This window comes from Muntiacus reevesi, chromosome 3 (assembly GCF_963930625.1).
Source record: "Muntiacus reevesi chromosome 3, mMunRee1.1, whole genome shotgun sequence".
Classification (NCBI taxonomy): domain Eukaryota; kingdom Metazoa; phylum Chordata; class Mammalia; order Artiodactyla; family Cervidae; genus Muntiacus; species Muntiacus reevesi.
In genome coordinates, this window is record NC_089251.1 from 6,514,709 (window position 1) to 6,537,719 (window position 23,011).

Consider the following 23,011-nt stretch of genomic DNA (forward strand, 5'->3'; position numbering starts at 1 on the left):
TCGAGTCTTCGTTAAAGTGCATGGGCTTAGTACCCGACCAGGGATCAAACCTGCGTCCCCTGCATTGAAAGCATGGAATCTAAACCACTGGACCGTCCCTTCAAAGGCCGCCACTGCACATTCGGCAAACAGGAAGGCACAGCCTCGTGAGCAGGGCCTGCTGTCCGCTAAGCAGGGGCTGGGCGTGGTGTTCACAACCTTTTTTTTCCCACTTGACGCTTAAACACATCCCAGGAGGGAGGTATTTCTGCTTTATGATGAGGAAAGGCTCTGAAAGGAACCGTGACCTGTCCAGCATCCCTGAGCTGGGGTGGAATAGAGGCACGGACCTAGTGTGTGCGCTTGTATTTTAATATTTTCCCTTCTGGGGAAAGAGGGGCTGAGAAGGCGGAGTGCCCAGATCAGACCCGGGTGAGGAGGGCATCCGACACTCACGGGGACTGCGTGACCCTGGAAATAGGTGAGGGGGCCGCCCCTCGGAGCTGCAGGGGCTGCAGCCCCTTGTGCCCTGCCTCGGTCGCTGAGCCGCAACAGTGCGGCTGGGCGGACAGCAAGACTTCAGACAGTGACAACTCCAAGCGCTCAGCGCCCTAATGAGGGGGTGGGCAGTGGGAGCCCCAGGAGGACCTCTAATCCCTGCTGGGGAGGGGCTTCCTGGAGGAGGTGGCAACTCACCTGTGATGAGGGTAAGTCAGGCTGGTTTGTTTTTTTGGGGGGGTTGTCCAAGCAGGCTGAAGGAATTGAGATACAAAGCCGAGCAGAGCTCAGCCCCCTGAGGTCAGCGCCTGGGAAGTGGAGGGGAGGCGTGGGAGGGAGGGGGGCATGAAGGGAGGATGATGGGAGGGGCTGAGTGGGGAGCTGTGGATGAGGAGGGGAAGGAGATTAAAGGGGTGAGCGGCAGCGGGGCTCCTTCGAAGCTTTGGAGCCTTGTCGTGGGGTTCCGAGCCAAGCTGGGGACAAGCCGGTGTGCTTGGGGATCTGGGTTTGTTTGACAAACCCTCTCTCTTGGAGAGAGAGGTCAGTGAAGTGAGGTCAACAGCTGGGCAGTGGCCCATGATCCCCGGGTGGTACAGACGGTGCCCGACTGCCCCTCCAGGAGCTGGGGGGGGGTGCCCAGGAGAGAGGTGGGTGCAGCCCAGCCACAGGGAGGAGCCGCCCCAGGGTGCTGTCTAGGGCAGCTGGCAGGAGCCAGGTGACTTTTCCAGAACAGACCCAACCCTCCAGGACTGGGGAAGGGCTGCAGGCGACCTCCCCAGTGGGGAGCAGCTGCCCCTGTGGCCGCACACCCAGGCCAGGAAAGCCTGTGTGCCTCTCCTGGGCAGCCGCGGGTGAGACCGGTGAGGCAGGGGGGTCTGCTGACCAGTGCTCAGCCCCACCCCCACCCCGCCCCAGGCCATCCTGGGCAACAGCGCCAGCTGCCCTCGGGCCCCAGCCTGAGCTCCTCTGACTTCCCTCTCACCCTCCTGGGCTCCACCCGCACACGAGACCCCCACCTTCCTCCTGACCCTGGGTGGGGACGGGGGGCTGGTGGAGCAAAGCAGAGGCCATGCGGAGCCTGGGGCCTCTGGAACCAAGGCCCAGGGTGCAGGCAAGGACTTTGGGGCACAGTCCGGCCCTGGAAACACACGACTGCCCCTGGCTGGGGCTTGGTGTCTGGGAAGGGGGCACCCTCTCCTCGGCTCTGAGTCAGGTGAAAGCCCCGAGCAGGGCCGGGATGTCACACAGACCCCGGGGTCACAGGGCCCTTGGGCTGCGAGTTGAGGCCGTCACCTCAAAATGTTGCCAGTGTGGTTTAATGCGGTAGAACCTTTTCCCCCATCCCAGGACACACCCATTCTGAGGAAGCCCACGCCAGGTGATGGCCGGTGGGCCCCAACTGGACTCGCCAGTCTTCTAGGAGGCCCCTTGGGGGAACCGCTGGGGCTCCCTCGTTTAATGGATTTCATGGCTCTAGCCTTCAAGAGTCTGTGGTCCTTGGTACGTGAGGGACTTGGAGGAACAGGCCAGGATGAGAGGACAAAGGGGCTGGTTTTCAGCCCTGGAGGCAGGATCGGAACCTGGGGTCCCCCTCGGAAGGTGGAACCCAAGCCCCACAGCATTAAGGGCTCCCGGGACTTCTGTGTGTGTCCCAAGAGGCCACTGGCTTCTGGGGCTGGAAGCTTGTGTGTGCCAGGCCCTCTGCTGCCTTCTTCCCACTCAGCGGGGGCTGGCGAACCCCGCAGCATCTTCCTCTTCGTCCACCTCTCCCTCTAGAATGTGCGTTTTGGGGGAGCAGAAATTTGGGTTTGTGTCGTTCCCTGCACACCTGTGTCCCCAGGGCTTGTAAGAGCACCTGGCTTCTAGGGCATGTCTATTAATGAATGAATGATGTGTAAAATAAATGTATGTGTGTATGTGTGTACACATAGTATAGACATGGGGATTCAGAACTGGTTTTATCCCGGATGGAATTCCACAACAGAAAAATATGAATTGAGGGTGTTTGGCATAGGGGAGATGTCACTGGTGTGTCATAGATGCAGGTGATATTTGTTCTCAGGAGCTCAAAATCTGGCCCTTTTGTCATTGTTTGAGGTTTTCCTTTATAACATCTCTGCACTTCCTCCCAGGGTTTTCGATGGTCCACACCATGAATTTTAACAGCTCCCTGGCCTTCCATCATCCCGGATACCCTCATCATTTATTTAATCTGCCCTTATTGTTGGATAATTAATTTTCCAAGCTGCATCAGCATAAGCAATGCTTTCGTGGGCACCTTCAAACATAAATGTCTGTGCCAATCTATTGTTTTCAGGTACATTACTAGAAGTAAAATTACTGGGCCAAAAGGCATGCCTGTTTTTAAGGCGTGTAGTATATATTGTTCTCCAAAAAGATGGTTCCAATTTGAATGGGGTTCTAAAAAGAGTTTTGTCAACTTTTAGTACCCAAGTAGGGAAATATACAAGTGTGCATAGAGACCACCCACAATCTACCTCCCTGAGAAAACAACAGTTCACGCTATGACTTTCCAGATTTTTAAACTGTGCTTATTAAATAAACATACAAACTGTATGTAAAATATGTAATATGCATATATTTTTATGCATATTAAACACATGATATTTATACTTTCTATATTACCTCCTTTCCCCGGAGATCCTGCTCTGTGGCCACCCAGGAGACAGTGGTTGCTCCTCCCGGCCTGTGTGCCCACCAAAAAGATGTTGAGTAGCTTCGTTTTTTCACAGTTTGAATTATGAAGATAATAGGGCTATTCTTTCCATTTTCTGAATATAAAATTATGACATTGGATTATCCTATTTCATACTACACACATCTCAGACATGCGGATGGGCCTGCCGTCTAGAATTTAACTTGCTTTTTAAAAAAAATTTCTTTCTTTTTGGCTGTGCTGGGTCTTCTTTGCTGGGTGGACTTTTCTCTAGTTGTGGCGAGCGAGGGCCACTCTCTAGTTGCAGTGAATGTGCTTCTCGTTGCAGTGGCCTCCCTTGTTGCGGAGCCCCGAATCTAGGGCGCTCAGGCTCAGCAGTTGCAGTTCCCCGGGCTCTAGAGCACAGGCTCAGTAGTTGTGGCACATGGACTTAGCTGCTCCGCGGCATGTGGGATCTTCCCTGACCAGGGATCGAACCTGCATCTCCTGCACTGGCAGATGGATTCTCCATCACTGAGCCTCCAGGGAAGTCCCTTCACTTGCTTTTTAAAAAAAAAAAATTGCACTACATTGTAACCCTCCAGGGAATACATTTTCACTGGAGGAGGAGGGCTGGTGGGCAGGATGTTGCTGTGAGGGGAGTGTGGGAGGAGGGGAGTGTGGGAGGAAGGGACACCGTGGGGAGAGGGGATGAGTTGTCAAGATTGTCTGAAGAATCTGGGGTTTAAGGCTGGACATGGAGAGCAGAGCTGGATGCCAGGACCTCAACACCTGATCTGGGTGATGGGACCTTGTTGGGAGTGTCCTGGGGGGCCCCAGGAGGCTTTGGGCAGGAGAGGGACTTGATCAAGACTGTCATTTAGGGCAGTTAATCTGTCTTATGCAGAATGGCTCAGAAAGTGCTAAGATGGCAGGTAATTTGAGCAGAGGCTTCAGGTCTGTGTCATGGGTCTGGGGTCCTTTGGGTGTGCCATGGGTAGAGAGAAGCCAGGCTCAAGTGGACTTCCAAGCTCCGTCTCCATCTGCTTTAGCTTTTGATGTCGGGTAACGAGTTGCCACAAACATAGCAGCTGAAAACAACATCCAGAGACTTCCCTGGAGGTCCAGTGGTTAATGTTCTGCTCCCGCTGCAGGGGGCACAGGTTCAACCCCTGGTCTCCTGGTTGGGGAACTAAGATCCCACAAGCTGCGTGGCACAGCAAAAAGAAATAAAAAGAAAACAACAGCCATTTATGATCTTACAGTTTCTATAGGTCAGGAGCCTGGGCAGAGCTTAACTGGGTCATCTGCTCAGGGTCTCAGGCTGCAGTCAGGGAGTCCCGAGCTGAGGTCTCATCTGGAGTTCAATGTCCTCTTCTGAGCTCATACAGATGTCAGCAGGATTGGTTTCTTGTTTGTTTCTCAAGGCTAGAGGGAGCCTCCCTCTCTGCTCTGAATCGCTTCTTCCAGGGAAGACCTGGACTCTCTTTTAAAGGGCTTACCTGATTAGGCCAGGCCCACCCAGGACAATCCCCCTTTTGATCAAAGTCAACTGAGTAGGCACCTTAATCACATAAAGTCAGAGATTCCAACCCTACCCAAGGAGAGGGTATGACAAAAAGTGTATCTGCCTGGGGTGGGAATCATGGGGCCATCCTAAAATTATGCCACCCACACTACTTTTTCAAGGGCACCTTCTGAGTTCAAGGGGCCCACTCCTGACTCCTCACATTCCCAAGTTCAATCCATTCCCACGTCTTCTAAGATGTGAGCTAAATGTTAAGAAGCTCTCAATACACTCTTTCCAGCACTTTCAAGAGAGAAGGGAATTCTTGACAATCACAAGCTTCAAGACCTGGAGGACTCCCAGTGGGGTAACAGGAGTGAAGGGGAGAGCTTCAGATGGGGGCTACTCACTCATCGACAGTCACTGAAAAGACAAGTCCATCTCTGAACTGAGGCACCATGAAAGGGACATAGAAGGGGAGAAGGCACTTTTTTCCTCTTACTTCAAAGAGCTGCTTATACAGCTGGGACGGTCACATTGGCCTGCTTGTCTTGTTTCCCTGGGAGGTTATTAATCTCATCACAGAGAACATGGAGACAAATGGGTTGTGAGCCATTAGAAAGTATTTACATTCTGGTTTGGGTCTTCCCAGATTTTTTACATTGCATGTACGAAAATGTATGACAAGCATCTTGGCACGCATTGCTACCCCCTCCCCGTCCCCGCCCCCTTATTTTGGATTACTTTTTGAAGTAGGGCTTAGAGAAGGAATTACTGGGTGAAAGCATGCAAGCGCTTTTGAGGCTGTTGGTACATTTTCCAAAATGCTTGTGCTGGTGTTTATACAGGGACCCCTGCTGGTGATCTGGGTCTTGCTTGCTACTTTGTCTTCGGGTCAGGAGCCTGGGCCGGCCCTGGCCATCTGTGTGGGAGAGAGCCCTGATTTTCCTAGCTCTGTGTCTGGCGGGAGAACAGACATAGACCTCCCCACAGCGCCCTCCAGGGGCCAGAAGCAAAAGTGCAGAAGCGGGGGGTGCCATGTTGCTTTGGTACCCGCCGCCTGACCCCAGCTATGCCCAAGGAGTGTATGCTTGGAAGGGGCAAGGGGGAGAGCCAGACTCTCTGAGCAAGGAAAGCCAATTTTACTCCAGAACGGGGAGTATGCTGACTTCCTCGAACTCCACCCCTCACTCTGTACTTTTCCACCAAAACCACCAAAGTGCTTGTTGATGGAGGGTCAGTGGCTTCTGTCGTCACCCCCATTTCATAGAGGGGGGAAACTGAGGCCTGGAGATGTGCCTCACCTAAGGTAAAACTCTGGTCTTTATTTCTCAGGTTTTGGGTTTGGCAAGAAGAGCCAGAGGCTGGTTTTCCTTCCATCTCTCCCTCTTTCTCTCAAGTTCCCGTCTTTCAAACAGAAACAAGCCGAGGCACACCATGCCCCGTCCCAAGCCTGCTTGGCCAAATGGGCAAAGGGGAGGCGGAGGGAGGAGGATTCCAAAGTCTCCCAGCCTGGGACGGGGGCCTCGAGTACCTTATCCTCATGGAAAAATTATATCCCTGGATGGTTGCCCAGGGGGCTGCCCACACAAGCCCTGTAATTAGGGCTACAATAGCGACAGCAATGTTGGAATATATTTTCTTTCACAAGAAGGGCCCCGGTGCGCCCTCCCTCAGCTCCCCAGAGCTGCATGTGTAAACGATTAAGCCGGTTTGTTTTTTCTAGAGTGCTGGGGAGGAAGTGACATTGACATCCTTGCGGCCTGATGGCAGGGCCAGCGCCTCTGTGGGAACCGGGCCCACGGCTCTCTCTCTGAACCTGGTCTCAGGACCCGCCTTTCCAGGCCCTAGTGGGAGCCCCCTGCCTGCTGGGAGCCCCCCGCCTGGTGGGAGCCCATCTCTGCTGCAGGCAGCCCCAACCTGGCGATGCTTCACGGCTGCTCCCTTTGGACTGAAAATAGAAAGACCAGATGTGCCTCTGTCTGAACTCCGGAGCGCTGCCCGGGACATGGGCAGGCTCATCCACTTGCTCATGACCAGTCCAGTGCTTCTGGGAGGAAAGAGACCATTTTTCTTGGTTGCCCATGAGGGCACAGCTCTGGACCCTGTGCACTGGCCCTTGGCTGGTGCAAATCCCCAGGGCGGGCGGGGGAGCGGTAAGCTCCTTGTGAGGGAGGACCTTGCTCAGACCAGGACGGCCCCAGTGCTCGTCCGGAGGAAGGGCACTGATGAGCCCTTCAGTGGCCTGCAGGTGGAAGAAGAAGGTGGCCGGCTTCTTCCCGCCACCTCTACCAGGTGAGTCCTGTTTCCAGGGTCTCTTCCTCCCGGGCGCATCCCTGTGTTTAAACCACATCCTGGCCCCCTGGCCTCCCCTGAGTCCAGTAGCTAGTCATCAACCTCTGTCTCTGCTGGATCTGGGACGCCTCCTGGATCGCCCACTCTGTCCTCATCTGGTCCAGGCTGCTGCCCTCCTGCCTAGACAGCCTCTGCAGGGGTCTCTCTGCCTCCACACAGAGTCCAAGGTGGGGAGGGGGGGTCCCTCCACGAAGCAAATCTCCTCCGTGACTCCTGCCAGGATGACAGCCGCACTTCAGATCTGGCCACACAAACCCCACGTGAGCTGGGTCCCTGCTTCTGTCCATCTTCATCCTGCATGAGATCTGGACCCAGAACTGTCCCCCACTGGCCCAAAGAGACTGCTTCTGGCCTACCGCAGGGCCTTTACACATGCTGTTCCCTTAGCCAGAAACACTGTTCTCCCTCCCCTCTTCATCTTTCCAGGACACCTCTTCCAGGAAGCCTGCCTGGATGCCTTAGATGAGGCTTGGGGCTCCCTGTGATTGAGATGGCCCCTGTAGCCAGGGACCCCATGTCAGTTCTCTGCTATCTGCGCAGGGCTCTGCACACTTCAAGAGTTTTATATTTGTTCAGTTTATGGATGGCAAATGGAGACACAGAAATCACTTGCCCAAGGCAGAGGCCACACTGAGCAAGAAGACACAGCTCTGACTGTCGCCCCCTCACCCCCCATCCCTGTCCCCGTCACACACACATGGTCAGGGCACTGGTCTCTCCTTGCTCTGGCCCCTGTAGCCAGCTGGGCAGAGCCAGCTGCAGACATCAGCAGAATGACCCTCCCCACGCCTTCAGCCAGAGCCAGTGCCTCCCCTCATTGGTGCCCCCCCTCCACTGACCAGAGCCCCAGCCTCCCATCACGGTCACACGGCGACGGTGCCGGTGGCCATTGGCACTTCTGAAGACGGTGACGCCCGCCCCACAGGAACTGTGTTTTCACGGCGGAATTCCCAGTGGAAGATGGGGAAGAATCTCTGGGGGTGACCTGGGGGAGATGGGGAAGGTCCTCACCTCACTCGGGGACGGTCACACCTTCTAAAACAGAAACAGAAACCCTTTCTTATGTTAGGATTGCCATGTGGCTTTGACCTGTTCAAGGTCACGTGGAAGATGCAGCCTATGGCGAGGATGCTGACCCTTTGGGGGTGCTTTGATACCCTGTGGGCAGGGCAGACTGGAGGAGAGGGGTCCACCCGTGGAGTCCAGCAGTGATGAGGGGCTGAGCACCTCTGGGTCATCTGGGGGTCGGGAATTGTGTTTTTGTTTTTCTATTTTTTTGGCCATGCCACGTGGCTTGTAGGATCTGTTCCCCAGTCAGGGATTGAACCTGGGAGATGGCAGTGAAAGCACTTGGTTCTAACCACTGGCGGGCATGCTAAGTTGCTTCAGTCGTGACCTACTCTTAGAATAGTGGAGGTGGGTTGCCAGGCCTCCTTCCAGGGGACCTTCCCCACCCAGGGATGGAACCCAAGTCTCTTATGTCTCCTGCACTGCAAGGTGGGAGAGAACCTTACCACTAGCGCCACCTGGGAAGCTCTAACCACTGGACCCCCAGGAATTCCCCTGGGAAGTGTGGTCTCACTTCCTGGGGGCTGGTTGCAGAAATGACCTCTTAACCTCCCTGGAGGTTATGCCCATCAGGAGGGGTGGCCTGGGGCCAGATGGAAAGGGCTGGCTTCAGACCACTCCCCTCACTACACAATTTTCTGCGGACTCCTAAGTGGCTGTTGGCACTCATGCCCTCTGTCACCCCCAGAAACCACCTGCGAAAGGGCATTCTGGAGAACTTGGGAGAATGGCTCTGGTGGTCTTGGCTGTTAGGACCACTCTGTCCTGTGAGCCCACCTGGGGCCTCCACTCTGCACGCCCACTGTCTGGGCCATTTGCCCAGGCCCCTCCGCAGCCAAAGGCCCCGGGGGACCCACATCTCCTGCATGTCCAGCAGCAAGGGCTTTAATTCCAGCCTTTGTCCCCCACACCCACGCTGCCCCTGCCGTAGGGTAGGGGAGACACTCCCTGCCCAGAGAGGGCTGGGATCCTGCCCAGAGTCACGCAGCAGGGTTTCTCCCGAACACCTGGGTGTCAGGGGCTCCAGGGCAGGTCTCTGTCCTCCAACCCCACTCCCTGCCCCTGGGGTCTGCAGGGTGATGGGGGACTTTTTCAGAACAAGGGACCCTGATGAGGGCAGCTGGCCCCCCAAAGTGGCCCCTCATTGGTTTGCTGTCCTGTCCGCCCTCCCCGCAACCTTTGGGGGCTTAAACAATTTCTTCTTTTTTTATTTCTTACAGACAACAGCTTTTTGGCTTTCATACACCAAGTAAGTGAGGTCCTCGCTGAGCTGCTATTCCACCTTCTGGCCCAAGCCCTCCAAGGATCAGGGGCCGAAGTCTCCAGCGGCCAGGGATGAGGGGCTGAGCCAGGCTCCAGGCGTCTCAGCAGCCTCTTGGGCCCAGGAGTCTGGGCTGCAGAGAAGGGCCAGGAGAGCCCAGCCAGCCTGTCCTGGAGACAGAGGGCAGGAGAAGGTCACTTTCCCGCGTGTCTGCCCTTTCTGTTGTCGTCAGACCAGGGAGGCACTGGGGTCCTGGCGGAGCCGGCTGTCAGTTCACGGTGGGCACCTGGCTGTGATGCAGGCTGAACTCCTTGGCCTTGAGACGGAGACTGGCGATGCTGTTGGCCATGTTGACCCCCGGGGTCGCGGGGCCTGAGCCTCCAGGGCTGTAGGGCGGCACCGTGCTGGAGGTGACACAAGACCCAGGGACATGTTGGTGCTGCCTGGAGCTGACCACCCCTGGCTGTCCGTCCTGGGCCCCAGCCTCTGGTCCTCCTGCCTCCCCTCCTCAGCTCGTGGGCAGCCTTCCCCAGGGGCTGGAGGCGACCTGCGGCCTCAAGATTTAGGGCAGAGGCAGAAGGGCCCATGGTCAGCGCTGGGACCTGGAGCCGCCCCTGCAGGTTTGGGGTCATTCCTCGCTGGACCAGGAGCTTCCTGCGTCCTGTTCACCCCCCAGGGCCCGCCCAGCGCCTGACACACACAGGATGGGGGTGGGATGAACACACACCTGTATGGAAAGATACCTCTTGATGGTTCTCCTGCCCCAGCTAAGGAGAGGGCAGGGAGGGGGTGGGAGGGCTGGTGGTCTAGCATGGGCATCTCCAGGACTCAGATCCCACGAGCTGACCCACTGGATCCCCTGAGACCAGGGCTCCAGCTGAGCTGCTCACACAGACTAAGGGGTGGATGGCACCCCCAGGAGTTGTGGGGTGCAAAACCCCAACTCCCCAGCACCCCCTCCCTCTCCCGTCCTGCCCTGCCACCTTTTCCCAGCTTTAACCAGGACAAAATTGCCCCAGACCTCGCCTCTGGGTCCCAGCCAGGTCCCCGGGACTGGGAACCGTCCTCGAGGCCCCTCCCAGCCTCTCTCTGGGATGACCGACAAGAGGTGCTGAGGTGCTCGGGGCAGCCTAGAAAGCTGCAGGGTTTTTTTCTTTCTTTTTCATTTTAAAAAAATATTTATTTAGTAATTTATTTGGCTGTACTGGGTCTTTGTTGTGGCAGGCGGGCTCTTTTAGTTGTGGCTGTTACAGTTCCGCTGAAGTTGTGGGATCTAGTTCCCTGACCAGGGATGGAACCCGGGCCCCCGGCATCGAGAGTCCAGAGATTTAGCCACTGGACCACCAGGGACGTCCCAGAAATTGGCAGCTGTTCAGCTCCCTCAGGGTGACAGGGATTCTCCACTCCCTCCAGACAGGTCTCATCTTGCCAGTGCACACATTTACAAGTACACGTGTGCATGCGCACGCGCGCACACACACTCTTACAACCTCCTCCATGCACACAGTCACACGCCTGCCCACACACCCCCAGTCCACAGAGGGCCTGGGCCCCTTTCACAGTTCTCTCCAGAGCCTCGAAGGAATCTGGATCCTAAAACACACTCGGGGTCTCCGGGCCGCTGCCTGCCCCCCAACCCCGACCCGGAGCAGTTCCCACTCTCACCTGTAGGGGGACGAGGCTGTCCAGGAGAGATAGTCCGGGCTCAGCGTGGTGGGCCGGGGAGCCACCGGCTGCTCGATGGCGGCCTCCTGACTGTAGGACTTGAGCAGCGAGGCCGAGCGGTTGGCCAGCATGGCCCGCTCGTTTCTGCGGAACTTGGCCCGGCGGTTCTGAAACCAGACCTGGGGGTGGGAAGGAGCCGTGAGCGGGCTGCCAGGGACACCCAAGTCCTTTTGAACCCACTGTGTGCCTGCTCTGTCACCCACCCTACACTGGCGGCTTCACCTCCCTGAGCCTCAGTTTTCCCATCTGTAAAATGGGGGGTGATATAGTGCCGGCCGCTGGGTCAGTGTGTGTTGGAGAACGTGCACGTGGGGGAATGAAGGCATGAACCGATGAGCATTTAGCTGCTGGGAGGTTGTAGTGAAGAGAGGTGTACGCTGGGCACTCTGCTCAGGGCTGGCACGGAGCAAGCCCTGGACACTTTAAAACGACTTTTATTTATCAAAATCCTCTGCGCCAGACACTGAGCTAAGCTACAAAAATAACTCTTTTCTTTCTCATGAGGACGCTCTAAAATAGACCCACGCGGTCCTCATTTTACAGGGAAGCCACCCTATGGGCTTCCCTTTTAGCTTATCTGCCTGCAGTGCAGGACACCCCGGTTGGGTTCGATTCCTGGGCTGGGAAGATCCCCTGGAGAAGGAAATGGAAACCCACTCCAGTATTCTTGCCTGGAGAATCCCATGGACAGAGAAGCCTGGCGGGCTGCAGTCCATGGGGTCGCAAGAGTCGGACACGACTTAGCGACTAAACCTCCACCACCACCTATGGCACAGAGAGGTTAAGTAACTTGCTCAAGCTCACACAGGGGGCCAGTGGCAGGGCTTGGATCGGACCCTCAGCCCTCCTGGCCTCAGACGCCCCGGCACGCCTCGGCAGTTCCTTAACCCTGGGTGTGTGGTGGCTGCACACGCTCCTGCGAGGAGCGCACGGGCGCGCAGCGCTCACCTGGACGCGCGCCTCGCTGAGGTTGACCCGCCGGGCCAGCTCCTCCCGCACGAAGGCGTCGGGGTAGTGCGTGCGCTCAAACACGCGCTCCAGCGCCTGCAGCTGGCTGCTGTTGAACGTGGTGCGGTTCCGCCGCTGCTTCTTCTTCCGCTTGGCGGCGCTGCTGCGCCCGGGACTGGGGCACTCACCTGCGGAGGGACCCAAGGGTCAGCGCGAGGCCAGGCCGGGCCGCCCCTGCGCCCGCAGGCGCCCACACGGTCGTGACTCCGGCACCAGCTCAGCAACGTGCACCGAGCGCTTTAACCTGTGTCTTCCCACTGCGGGTGGATGGTCCATCCCTGAGAGCAGGACCCTTTAATTCACTCCTTTGTCAATTTCTTCATCCATCCATCCATTCATTCTACAACACACATACTGAGCACCTCCGAAGTGGCAGGCACAGGGCTAAGGCCTGGGGAGATAAACGCGAACCAAAGCGGCCAGGGTCCCCCTCCTGGGGAGCCAGGGGACACACTTGCTGCCGTGAGGGGACAACGGACCTGGGCAGGGAGGGCCAGAGGCATCTACCCGTCCTAGAAGCTGGCTCAGACTCTGGGATGTGGTCAAGCGCCATGGGCATTTGTTGTTGAATTATAGTAATGTATAAAAAGGCGCAGTGAAAGTCACAGTTCTGAGAGCCCACTGCATACAGGGAGGCTTTTTAACACCCACAGACACTGGATGCTCACAAAAACCGAGGCGGGTGCTATTCGCCTCCTCATGCCCCATCTACAGAGGACCAGGGGGAGTTCACCTGCTGTTTCCGCATTCCAATTTTACCCAGGGGTTAAACTGCTGACCCTTCATCCTGAAGAGCCCAGCTCATTGCTCACTCTTCCAGGGAGCCCTCCCTGATCACCTGAGTGCACACGGAATTCTGTCTCCTCCATTGCATTCACTGGGCACTTAGAACCAACACTGTGCAATTCAGTACTTCCTTGTGTATCTTATTTTCTTATTAAAAATGTGCATTTTATGGGTAAGCAACAAGCTCCTACTGTATAGCACAGGGAACAATATTAAATATCCTATAATTAAGCATAATGGGAAAAGAATATGAAGAAGAAAATGTACAGGTATAAGTGAATCACCTTGCTGTACACCAGAAATTAACACATTGTAAATCCACTGTACTTTTAAAAAAAGATACTTCATCAAATTAAAGAATTTGGAGATTTCATGTTAAAACAAAGTATATTCTAATAACCAAGTAACATCACTGTCACAGTAACAGATCCAGACAACACAGAAAAGGACAAAGTAAAAGTAATGACCCCCTTCTCTTGACTCTACTCCCCAAGCTTTACAAAATTACAAATGTGAATTTAAAATGATTTACAAGCATGACTCTACAAATGACCCTATTCCATTCCTTCTAGTGACTGAGTAATATTCCATTGTGTTCACACACGACGTCTTCTCTCTCCACTCATTTGTTGTTGAACATTTGGGTTGTTGCCATGTCCTGGCCATTTAAATAGTGCTGCAATGAATATCACGGTACATGTGTCAAGGAACGAAACAGGGTCATTTATAGAGATGTGGGTGGACCCACGGTCGGCCATACAGGCTGAATAAGCCAGAAAGAGAAAAACAAATATCATGTATTAAGGCACATATGTGGAATCTAGAAAAGTGTTACAGACGAACATGTTCCAGGGTAGGAGCAGAGACGTGGAGAACAGATGAGGACACGGGGCCGGAGGAAGGGCGGGAGGAGCCGGGAGGCTGGACGGACACGCGTGGCCTGTGCTGTGCTCGCTGAGCTGCCCAGTCGTGTCCGACCCTCTGCCACCCCGTGGACTGCAGCTCACCAGCCGCCTCTTCCCGGGGATTCTCCAGGCAAGCACACCGGAGTGGGTTGCCATGCCCTCCTCCAGGGCATATATACACTACCATGTGTAAACTAGATATCTAGTGGGCACCTGCTGTGAAGCACAGGAGACTCAGCTCAGTGCTCTGTGATGCCCTAAGGGGTGGGATGGGGTGGCTGGGGAGGAGGAGGTCCAAGCGGGAGGGGATATATGGATACTTACAGCTGATTCACTTCATCATACAGCAGAAACGAATACAATTTTGCAAAGCAATTATACTCCAACAAAATAAAATTTAAAAAGCTGACAAGTATGAGATCACGCTGAACACACTGGTGCTGCAACATGCCTCTCCTATTTACTATACTCCTGAGACCGCTCCAACCCAGGCCAGCGAACCAGCCTTCTTTATTTGCATCATATGCACTGATCTGTACTTTTCCTTTTCTTCCCTCCTTCCCTGGTGGCTCAGCTGGTAAAGAATCTGCCTGCAATGCAGGAGACCTGGGGTCGATCCCTGGGTTGGGAAGATCCTCTGGAGAAGAGAACGGCTACCCAGTCCAGTATTCTGGCCTGCAGAATTCCATGGACTATTCCATGGGGTCGAAAAGAACCGAAACAGTTGTCACAGTAACACTAACCGTCATCTGTTGTTGCAGTAACGGATTCAAACAACACAGGGTGGGACAAAGCAAAAGTTAATGACTCCCTGTTCCTGACTCTGCTCCCCAAGCTTTACAAAATTACACGTGTGATTTTAAAATAATTTATAAGCACGACTCTACAAATGACCCTATTTCGTTCCTTTTAGTGGTTGACTTTGAGTGACTTTACCACTTTCACTATCCCACCTTCCACCTGTCAGAACCATTTTAAAATTCGTCTTTGCTTTATCCTTTCAGCATTGCTTCTTGCAATTTTTTTTCAAGTCCAGTATTTTATCCCGCTCTTCTATTGGAAGCTAGCAGACTACAGACTGCTGGGCCCCTCTCTTTGTTCCCAGTGAGCAATACCTCCCAGGGATTTCTCCACCCAGTTCAGAAAGTCCTGCATACAGCCCCCTACCACTCAGTTGTGCAAACGTACTATGTTTTTAAAAATATTTCACTTATTTACTTATTCGGCTGTGCGGGATCTTTCCGTTGTGGCACGCGGGATCTAGTTTCCAGACCCAGAATCGAACCCAGGCCTCCTCTGCATTGGGAGTGCAGAGTCTTCACCACTGGACCACCAGGGAAACCCCTAAACTATGGTTTCTTCAACTAAAACCAGAGCCTTATCGATTGGCAGGTGGTGTGTTTCCAATCTTTTGCAACTCAGAAGAACACCACAGTGAATAACCTCGTGCAAACATGATTTTCTACTTTTGCCAGTGAATATTTGGGACAGATTCCTAGAATTGGGATTGTTGGGCCAGTGAGTAAAATGCTAGCTATAGCAAGGCCCCCATCCAGGGTTCCCAGCAGCAGTGGACAGGAAGGCCAGTTTTGCTCCCAGGTGGGTCAACAGAGGGTGTGGATAACCTTCTGGATTTGGGGACACATCTTGCATTTTTGCTTCCCCAGTTACATATTCCCTTTATGTTGTTGTTCAGTCACTCAGCTGTGTCCAATTCTGTGACCCCATGGACTGCTGCATGCCAGGCTTCTCTGTCTATCCTTCACCATCTCCAGGAGCTTGCTCAAATTCACATCCATCGAGTCGGTGATGCCACCCAACCATCTGGCCCTCTGTCGTCCCCTTCTCCTCCTGCCCTCAATCTTTCCCAGCATCAGGGAAAGATTTTCCAATGAGTCAGCTTGTCGCACCAGGTGGTCGAGGTATTGGAGCTTCAGCTTCAGCATCAGTCCCTCCAGTGAATATTCAGAATTGATTTCCTTTAGGACAGACTGGTTTGATCACATCCTACGTTCTTCACATGATGCTGAGTTGTTCAGCTTAGCATCTAGAACATTCCAGGCCTGGCCACAGATACCATTCAATCCTGACTTTTGAACGCTCCCACGTTCGCAGAGTTTACTGACTCTTGAGCAACCAGCTGATTGGATTGGAGGGCAAATTGTTTCATGAGTCCGGGAATGGCTGCATGGGGTGGGGGTGGTGGGGGGAGTTGTCAAGCAGAAGCAGGCAGGGTTTCCTGGGAAAAGATGACCTTAAGGGTTTGGAGTGGTGGTTCCCAATCGAGGGCAATTTAGCCTCCAGGGGACATCTGGCAATGTCTGGAGACATTTTTGATGGTCAGGACTGAGGCAGATGGTGCTCCTAGGATGGCGGTAGAGACTGGGACTGCTGCTAAGTACTCTTCAGTGCCCAGAACAGACCCTGGATCAGGGAATTCTTTGGTTCACCATGTGCATAGCGCCGAGGGAGAGAGGCCCTGGTTTGGAGGGAGGACCAGGAATTGGAAGTCCAGTACTTTTCCCCTTTGGGAAGTACTAAAAACACAGGACACATGTGGGAACGGGGTAGGCGGTGGCAGGGAACACGGAGCAAGCTGGCCTCGTCTCCTGGACCTGCTTCAATCTTCACTCCTCACCCCTTTCCGCCGAGAAAAGGTGAAGATGGATGAGAATGTCTGGTGGCTGTGAATGTCTCTCCACCCCCGCCCCTCATCCCCTTGAGCGGGAAGAAACCTTACACCGAAATATCAAGGCTCGAGCGCTGAAAACCTGTGTGATCAAGACCCCAGAGAGCGGACGGAAGCTTCTGGAACACCAGCCATCGTGAGCCGATTTCCGCCTCCCCTTTAGGCAATGCTGCTTGGGCACAGACCCAACGCAGGAGGCCTTTCAGCCAAAAAAGGAGACTTTTTCGGGAAATTTCTGAGCAATTCAAAACGGAGGGTGTTGAAATGAAAACCATTCTGCAGCCTTGGCCCCCGCCAAGGGGGTGCCGGAAGAAACAACTCTGCTCTTTGGCTAAACTGCTGGAGCCTTGGAGCCAAAACCCTCAGGCAAGGGATTTACACCCCCTGCTCCAGCAACCCCACTCACACCCCTCACCCCAGCTGGTCTGGAGTCACTTCTCTCCATCAGGGCAGCTGCGGTGGAACGCGCTCAACAAAAGTGGGTTTGGGCAGGAACAGCGGCCAGTGTTGCATATGCTCCCATCCACTGGACCCCAGCATCTGCCCTACGAGGTGTTATCCCATTTCACACACTGGGAAACTGAGGCTCTGAGAGGTTGACCCAAGATCACAGAGCTGGGACGTGCCTGTGGGGAGACTCAGGCAGCCCGGGGTGTGAGTTTGTCTCTGCTCGGGTCATCTTCCCTCATCTTCCTGGTTCCCAGGGAAGGTGATGCCAGTGCCGGGGGGTCACACTCTCGGTCCCAGCTCTGGGAGACATCATGGATCATGTCATCTCACCACTGTGGAAATGTCCTCGAGACTCCATCCTGGCCCCCCAGGGGGGAAGACCTCACTTCTGGGAGTCCTGCAGGACCGCGGCTTGCCCAGGGTCACACAAAGTTCCCGGAGGAGCTGAGTTTAACGGAATGCCAGGAGCGCAGTCATTGCTCCATAAATGCTCAGTGCGCTTAACATGGCTTTTGGCCGTGCTGCACACCACGTGGGATCTTCATTCTCAGACCAGGGATCGAACCTGCGCCCCCTGCGTTGGAAGCGCAAAGTCTTAATCACTGGGCCTCCAGGGAAGTTCCTGCCCTTACCCACTTCCCCCCCCCACCCCTCAAAAACAAGGATCTTTCTCCTTCAGCCCAGCCCCCAGCAGAAAGCTGCTTCCAATCCCAGCTGCGGGCAGAGGCTAAGGAGAGGCCGTTGAGGATGTGGAAGATTTAGGAGGCGTCTTGGAGGTGACCCAGGACTCGAACCCACAGCTTTGGCCTCAGCCAGGGCTCACACTCGGGCTGCACTTTGCTTCTCAGCGGATGCGCCGGATGTTCGTTACCACGAGTTCCTGAATCGCCCCCTGAAAAGTGGATGTGGTGGGCGTGTGTCCTCTGGGGGTTCCACGCTAGAGCTTCAAGCATTTGGAAAATAAATAAATACTCTTGAAGCCTTGGACCAGCGAGCACTGGGGCCAGGTCTGTTCCAATCAGGGCTGTGCCCGAAGTTTCCTTTTGTTCAGTCAAAGTTCTGGGATTGAAAATAAAGCCTGAAACCACTTCCATTGACCTGGGCTCTTTAGGGGCTATCGTGAGGGGCTGAGTCCAGGGAAAGATAAACGGACTCAGATAGGGGAGACGGGCCACGCTGTCTCTCTCGTTACATTACAGCGAGAAAAAGTGACTGCTGCACCATTTTCTGCCATTAAATTATTTCACACATACCATTTACTTGGCTGACTTCAGGCCAAAGACATTTAAAAACTCTGCTCTCAGCCAAATGATCAAGTGTTCCTGGCTCCTTCCCCTGCACCCATGGTTTTTCTTATTCCATGTAATTTAAGGGTCTAAATAGTCTGGAGGGAATTAACTGCAAATTCTTCCTAAGACAAATAAACCCGGCCTCTTCGTTTCTGCCTTTCTCAAGCTGTTGAGAGACACTCTCTGTTTGTTTTTCCTTCAAATAGTCAGTTTGTGCCTGACCCTGGGGCCACGGCTAGCTCCAACTCAAATAAATAGCTTTTATTAATTAGCATTTATTCCGACCGAATAAGCGGCCTCCCCCACCCCAAATGTGATCTCTGCCAACACGTTCACAAAAATAAACAACGGGTCCCCAGGACCTCGATGTGGATTTAACAAATTAACACTGGGCCTTGGTCAAAGGAGTTTCGAGGCTGCAGAAATACTTACAGCCAGAAGAGTCTGGGGAAGGAAGTGGAGGTGGGGGGGTGCATGGAGGCTGTGCCCCCAAACACCCAGGTTTCTTGGTAGAGAGCTGGGTTCCTTTGAAAGACCCCTAGGAGTGGGGCTCAGACAGGAGTTCTGGAATCTGTATCCTTACCTGCCTTCCAGGAAGCATCCCTGATTCCAGGGCCACCAGGAGAGCCTTGGGAGAAAATCAGATACGAAGTAACAGGGAACAGAGGTGGTGAAGGAGGCCGGGGTTTAGGACTGCAGGTTGGGCCTGGCTCACCAGCAGAGTGGCCATGGGTGAAGCCTTTATTCCATCCCAGCCCCAGGAATCCCCCTGAGAAATGGAGGTAATAGGAACCACTTCACTGAACCCTCATAAGCATCCGACCTGGGTGCTCTTAGCCTGATTTTTACAGAAGGGGAAACTGAGGCACAGGGGGTTTAAACAACCTGTCAAAGCCATGTGGCCAGTAAAGGCTGGGACAGGAACTTAAATCTGCAGATTGGTCCAGAGGCCAGGCTTCTTACCACCTTGGCATGGGCAGCCGGCCTGATGAGTACCCCCAGGTCCTCATGTAGAGGGATCCTGGGCAGGGTGGGGGTCTCTCCAGGGGCTTAGGGTGAATGGTCAGCCAAGAAGAGGGGGTTGAAGGCAACAGGAGCATCTCTAAAGCTGGGGTCTGTGCTGGAGTCCCCAGCACACAGGCCAGGGGGCAGCTGGGAGCGGTATGCAGGGCAGGGTAGCTTTGAGAAGGGCCAAGGGGGTGCCCAGCCTGTGACGCCTGTGAGGGCAGAGCCAGGGTTGGGCAGGGCCCCACACGCACCACTCACATTGGAAGGAAGAGAGGAAGGATGGGCAGGAGGGAGGAGGAAGGAGAAGCGTGGACCCTGGAGCCCTCTGGAGAAGGAAACCTGGGCTTCCAGGGGCTTCCCCAGGAGGCCAGCCCCACCCCACTCCCAGAATCTCAAGCAAGGAGCCAAGAGCCACTTTCACGCTTGGACCAGCCGGCCTCTGTCCGGCACACACAGGGATCAAGGCTAAGGCACAAGTGGGAGCAGTCAGTGAGGTCACCGAGGCGGACTTTCCAGCATTACTCCCTGGAGGCCCCCAGCAACCTCGAGAAGGGGGGCGGGGTGTCACTGCCTCACAGAGAAGACAGAAGGGGGGCCCAGAGAGGGGCTGGGACCTACCCAGGGTCACATAGCAAGTGAGAGCTTTCCCTCTGCAAACCCCAGACCCATTCTTTTTCTTACTAGACCCCTGGTAGCCTCTCGGCAGCAAGAAGGGAGGGAAGAGATAGCCCCAGCCCCCAGTCCAGCCCTGAGCAAACTGACAGTGACCTTGACAGAGGGATGGGGCCTTCCTCTTGAGGGGTTTCTGGTTCTATCTACTGGATGGGACCCCCCAGGCCCCCAAGGTGGGCAGTGCCAGGACAGGGGCCCCAGTGGTTTCAGAGATGTTCCAGGTTAGTGTTCTCCTGAGGCCAGTATTTACACCAGACAGGCACATCCTCTCCCTGTGGACTCCTGCCCATTCCGTTCCTGGACTTGCCACTTCTCTCTGCCTCCCTGCTCACCTTCAGCTCTCAGCAGAATGCCACCTCCTCCAGGAAGCCATCCCAGACACCCCACCCCCATCACAGCTCTGTCATGCTGTAGGGTAAATGTAGGGTCATTTGTCTGTCAGGGACTGAAACAACTATTTTCTGACTCCCTGGGACCCATCACAGGGCCTGGTCCAAGGTAGGAAGTGTTAGTCGCCCAGTTGTGTCTGACTTTTTGTGACCCCATGGACTGTAGCCCACCAGATTCCTCTGTCCACGGAATTCTCCAAGCAAGAATACTGAAGTGGGTAGCCATTTCCTTCTCCAGAAGATGTTCCTGGCCCAGGGATTGAACCTGGGTCTCCCACATTGCAAATTTTTTTACCATCTGAGCCAGCAGGAAAGCCACCCAAGGCAAACTCTGCACAAATATTTGTTGAATGTAAGTGAATGAACAAATGAAGAGATGAACAAATGAATGGGGCGGCACTGGAAATGTGTGGGAAGACTTCAGAGTCTGCTCCTGTCCTGGGCTGTCTCCAGGGTCCAGGATCTTCCTTGCAGAGCTACAGAGGCCTGGCCAGGGCTGAGTCATGACAGCAAATGTCACAGGGCAGGGGGCAGGGGCTTGGGGCGGTGGGCTGGGGAGTCAGCCACCAACAACCACTGCCCAGCCACCCCTCCAAGGATGTTTCATCTCAATAATTCTGAACAAAACCCCAAGCTGCTGATCCACTTTTATACCTACCAGTCTGAAGAAGGAGAACGTGAGGAAGGAAGACACACTGGGTCTTAAGGGGGAAGCGAGGTGCCCCGGAGACCTACCCATGTCCCTATGGCCTCACAGGCCTCAGACAGCATATGAGAAGCCAGGGGTCACAGGCCACCCCCATCTGGGACTGCTGTACCCCTAGGCCTTCCCAGCCTGCACAGTAACCAGTGTATCTACAAGGAGGGCTCAGTGAGGCTTGGGCTGACCCTGGAGTCTGGAGGAGGCTGGGGAGGCCCTCGCATGTCCTCTCGAAATATCAGCAGAGTCCTGGAGGCAGCTGCAATGCATCTGGTTCTCCCTAGAGTCTAGAACCTCTTCTGTGCATGCACTAAGGACATGGCATGCTGCACACACTTCCATCAGGCCACCGGACGCCCCAAGAAGCCCTAGTGGAGGGGCAAGTGTGCCGGGGGAACTTGCCTTACTGGGCAGCATGAACTCCCGTCACCTCAGGGCCTTTGCACATGCTGTTCCCTCTGCCTGGAGCCCTGCACCCCTTTTGCCTGGCAAATGCATCCCTGCCTTTAATTTCAGACTAGGTGCCTGTCCTTGGGGTCTTTTTCAGCCCCCAGACCAGACACATCTCCTTGGTACAGGCTTCTGGGCCCTCTCTCTCTCCCACACATCTGTAATTAAGTCATTCTTCTGTTTTCATTACCTGCTTCACGCCTGTCTCTTTCATTTCATTCTAAGCTCTAGGAAGGCAGGGGATGGGTTTGCCTTGTCATGCTGTATCCCCAGCACTGGGCAAGTAGTTTGGTTTTAGAAACATTTCTGAATGAATGATTATATAAATGAGGGAAGGACTCCTTCCAAACAAGGATGAAAAGTGTCAAGTTCCAAAGCCACTTCCTTTCACCTTCAAAAGGGCCAGACAATGGTTTCTTAGATATGACACCAAAAGTACAAGGAATTAAAGGACAGAAGAGAAACCAGACCTCTTCAAATCAAAAACTTTTGTGAACACCATCAAGAGAGTTAAAAGGCAACTCACAGGATAGGAAAACTACTTACAAATCATATATTTGGTAAGAGACCTGTATTTAGAAGATGTTAAGAACTCTTGTAACTCAACAACAAAAAGACAAACAATCCAATTAAAAAATGAGCAAATGGGAACTTCCCTGGTTGTCCAGTGGCTAAGACTTCACGCTCCCAATTCAGGGGGCCCAGGCTCCATCCCCGGTCAAGGAACTAGATCCCACACACTGCAACCAAGAGTTCACATGCCGCAACTAAGACCCGGTGCAGCCAAATAAATACATAAATATTTTACAAAAATAAATAAAAGTGAACAAATGACCTGAATAGACATTTCTTCAAGTAAGATATACAAATGACCAATAAGGACAAGAAAAGATGCTCAACATCATTAGCCATCAGGGTAACTGATGGCGAAGCAAAGCAAAATTCACAACGAGATAGCACTCCATACCCACTAGGACGGCTAGAATCAAAAGAAACAGTAACAAGTGGTGGCAAGAAGGCAGTGGAATCAGAACTTCTAGCCACAGCTGATAGGAATGTAAAGTGATGCAGCCGCTCTGGAAAACAGCCTGGCAGCTCCTCAAAGTGTTAAAAATAGAGTCAGCATATGACCCAGTGAGTCCACTCTCAGTTATATACTCAAGAGAAATGAAAACATATGTCCACACAAAAACTTGGATATGAATGAATGTTCATAGCAGTATTACTCATAATAGCCCCCAAAGTGGAACAACCCAAAAGGTCCATCCACTAATGTGTACACCAATACCCATACAATGGAATATTATTCGACTGTCAAAAGGAATGAAGTACTGCCCCATGCCACAAGCGAACGGCCGTGGAAAATATTCTGTGTGTGCTCGGTCACTCAGTCCTGTCCGACTCTTTGCAAACCCGTGGACTGTAGCCCACCAGGCTCTTCTCTCCATGGAATTCTCCAGGCAAGAACACTGGAGCAGGCTGCCATTTCCTACTCCATCGAACTTGTATCTCTTGCCTCTCCTGTATTGGCCGGTGGATTCTTTACCACCAGTGCCATTATGTTGAATGAAAGAAGATGGTGCCATTGGCAGAAGGGCGCAGAATGTAAGATTCCA

The 23,011-nt window shown here is 53.9% G+C and overlaps 1 protein-coding gene across 1 annotated transcript in view; it reads right to left on the minus strand.

The window, feature by feature from the left end:
• Positions 1-9,255: 9,255 nt before the first annotated feature.
• The window catches only part of PRRX2 (paired related homeobox 2), a 50,330-nt gene continuing 36,574 nt past the window's right edge, over positions 9,256-23,011 (minus strand). The window contains exons 2-4 of the mRNA XM_065928270.1: positions 11,998-12,185; positions 10,990-11,168; positions 9,256-9,728 (exon numbers count right to left, since the gene is read on the minus strand). Coding sequence (XP_065784342.1) covers positions 9,593-9,728; positions 10,990-11,168; positions 11,998-12,185 — 503 coding nt within the window. The 3' untranslated portion in view covers positions 9,256-9,592. The remainder of the gene's footprint in view (positions 9,729-10,989; positions 11,169-11,997; positions 12,186-23,011) is intronic.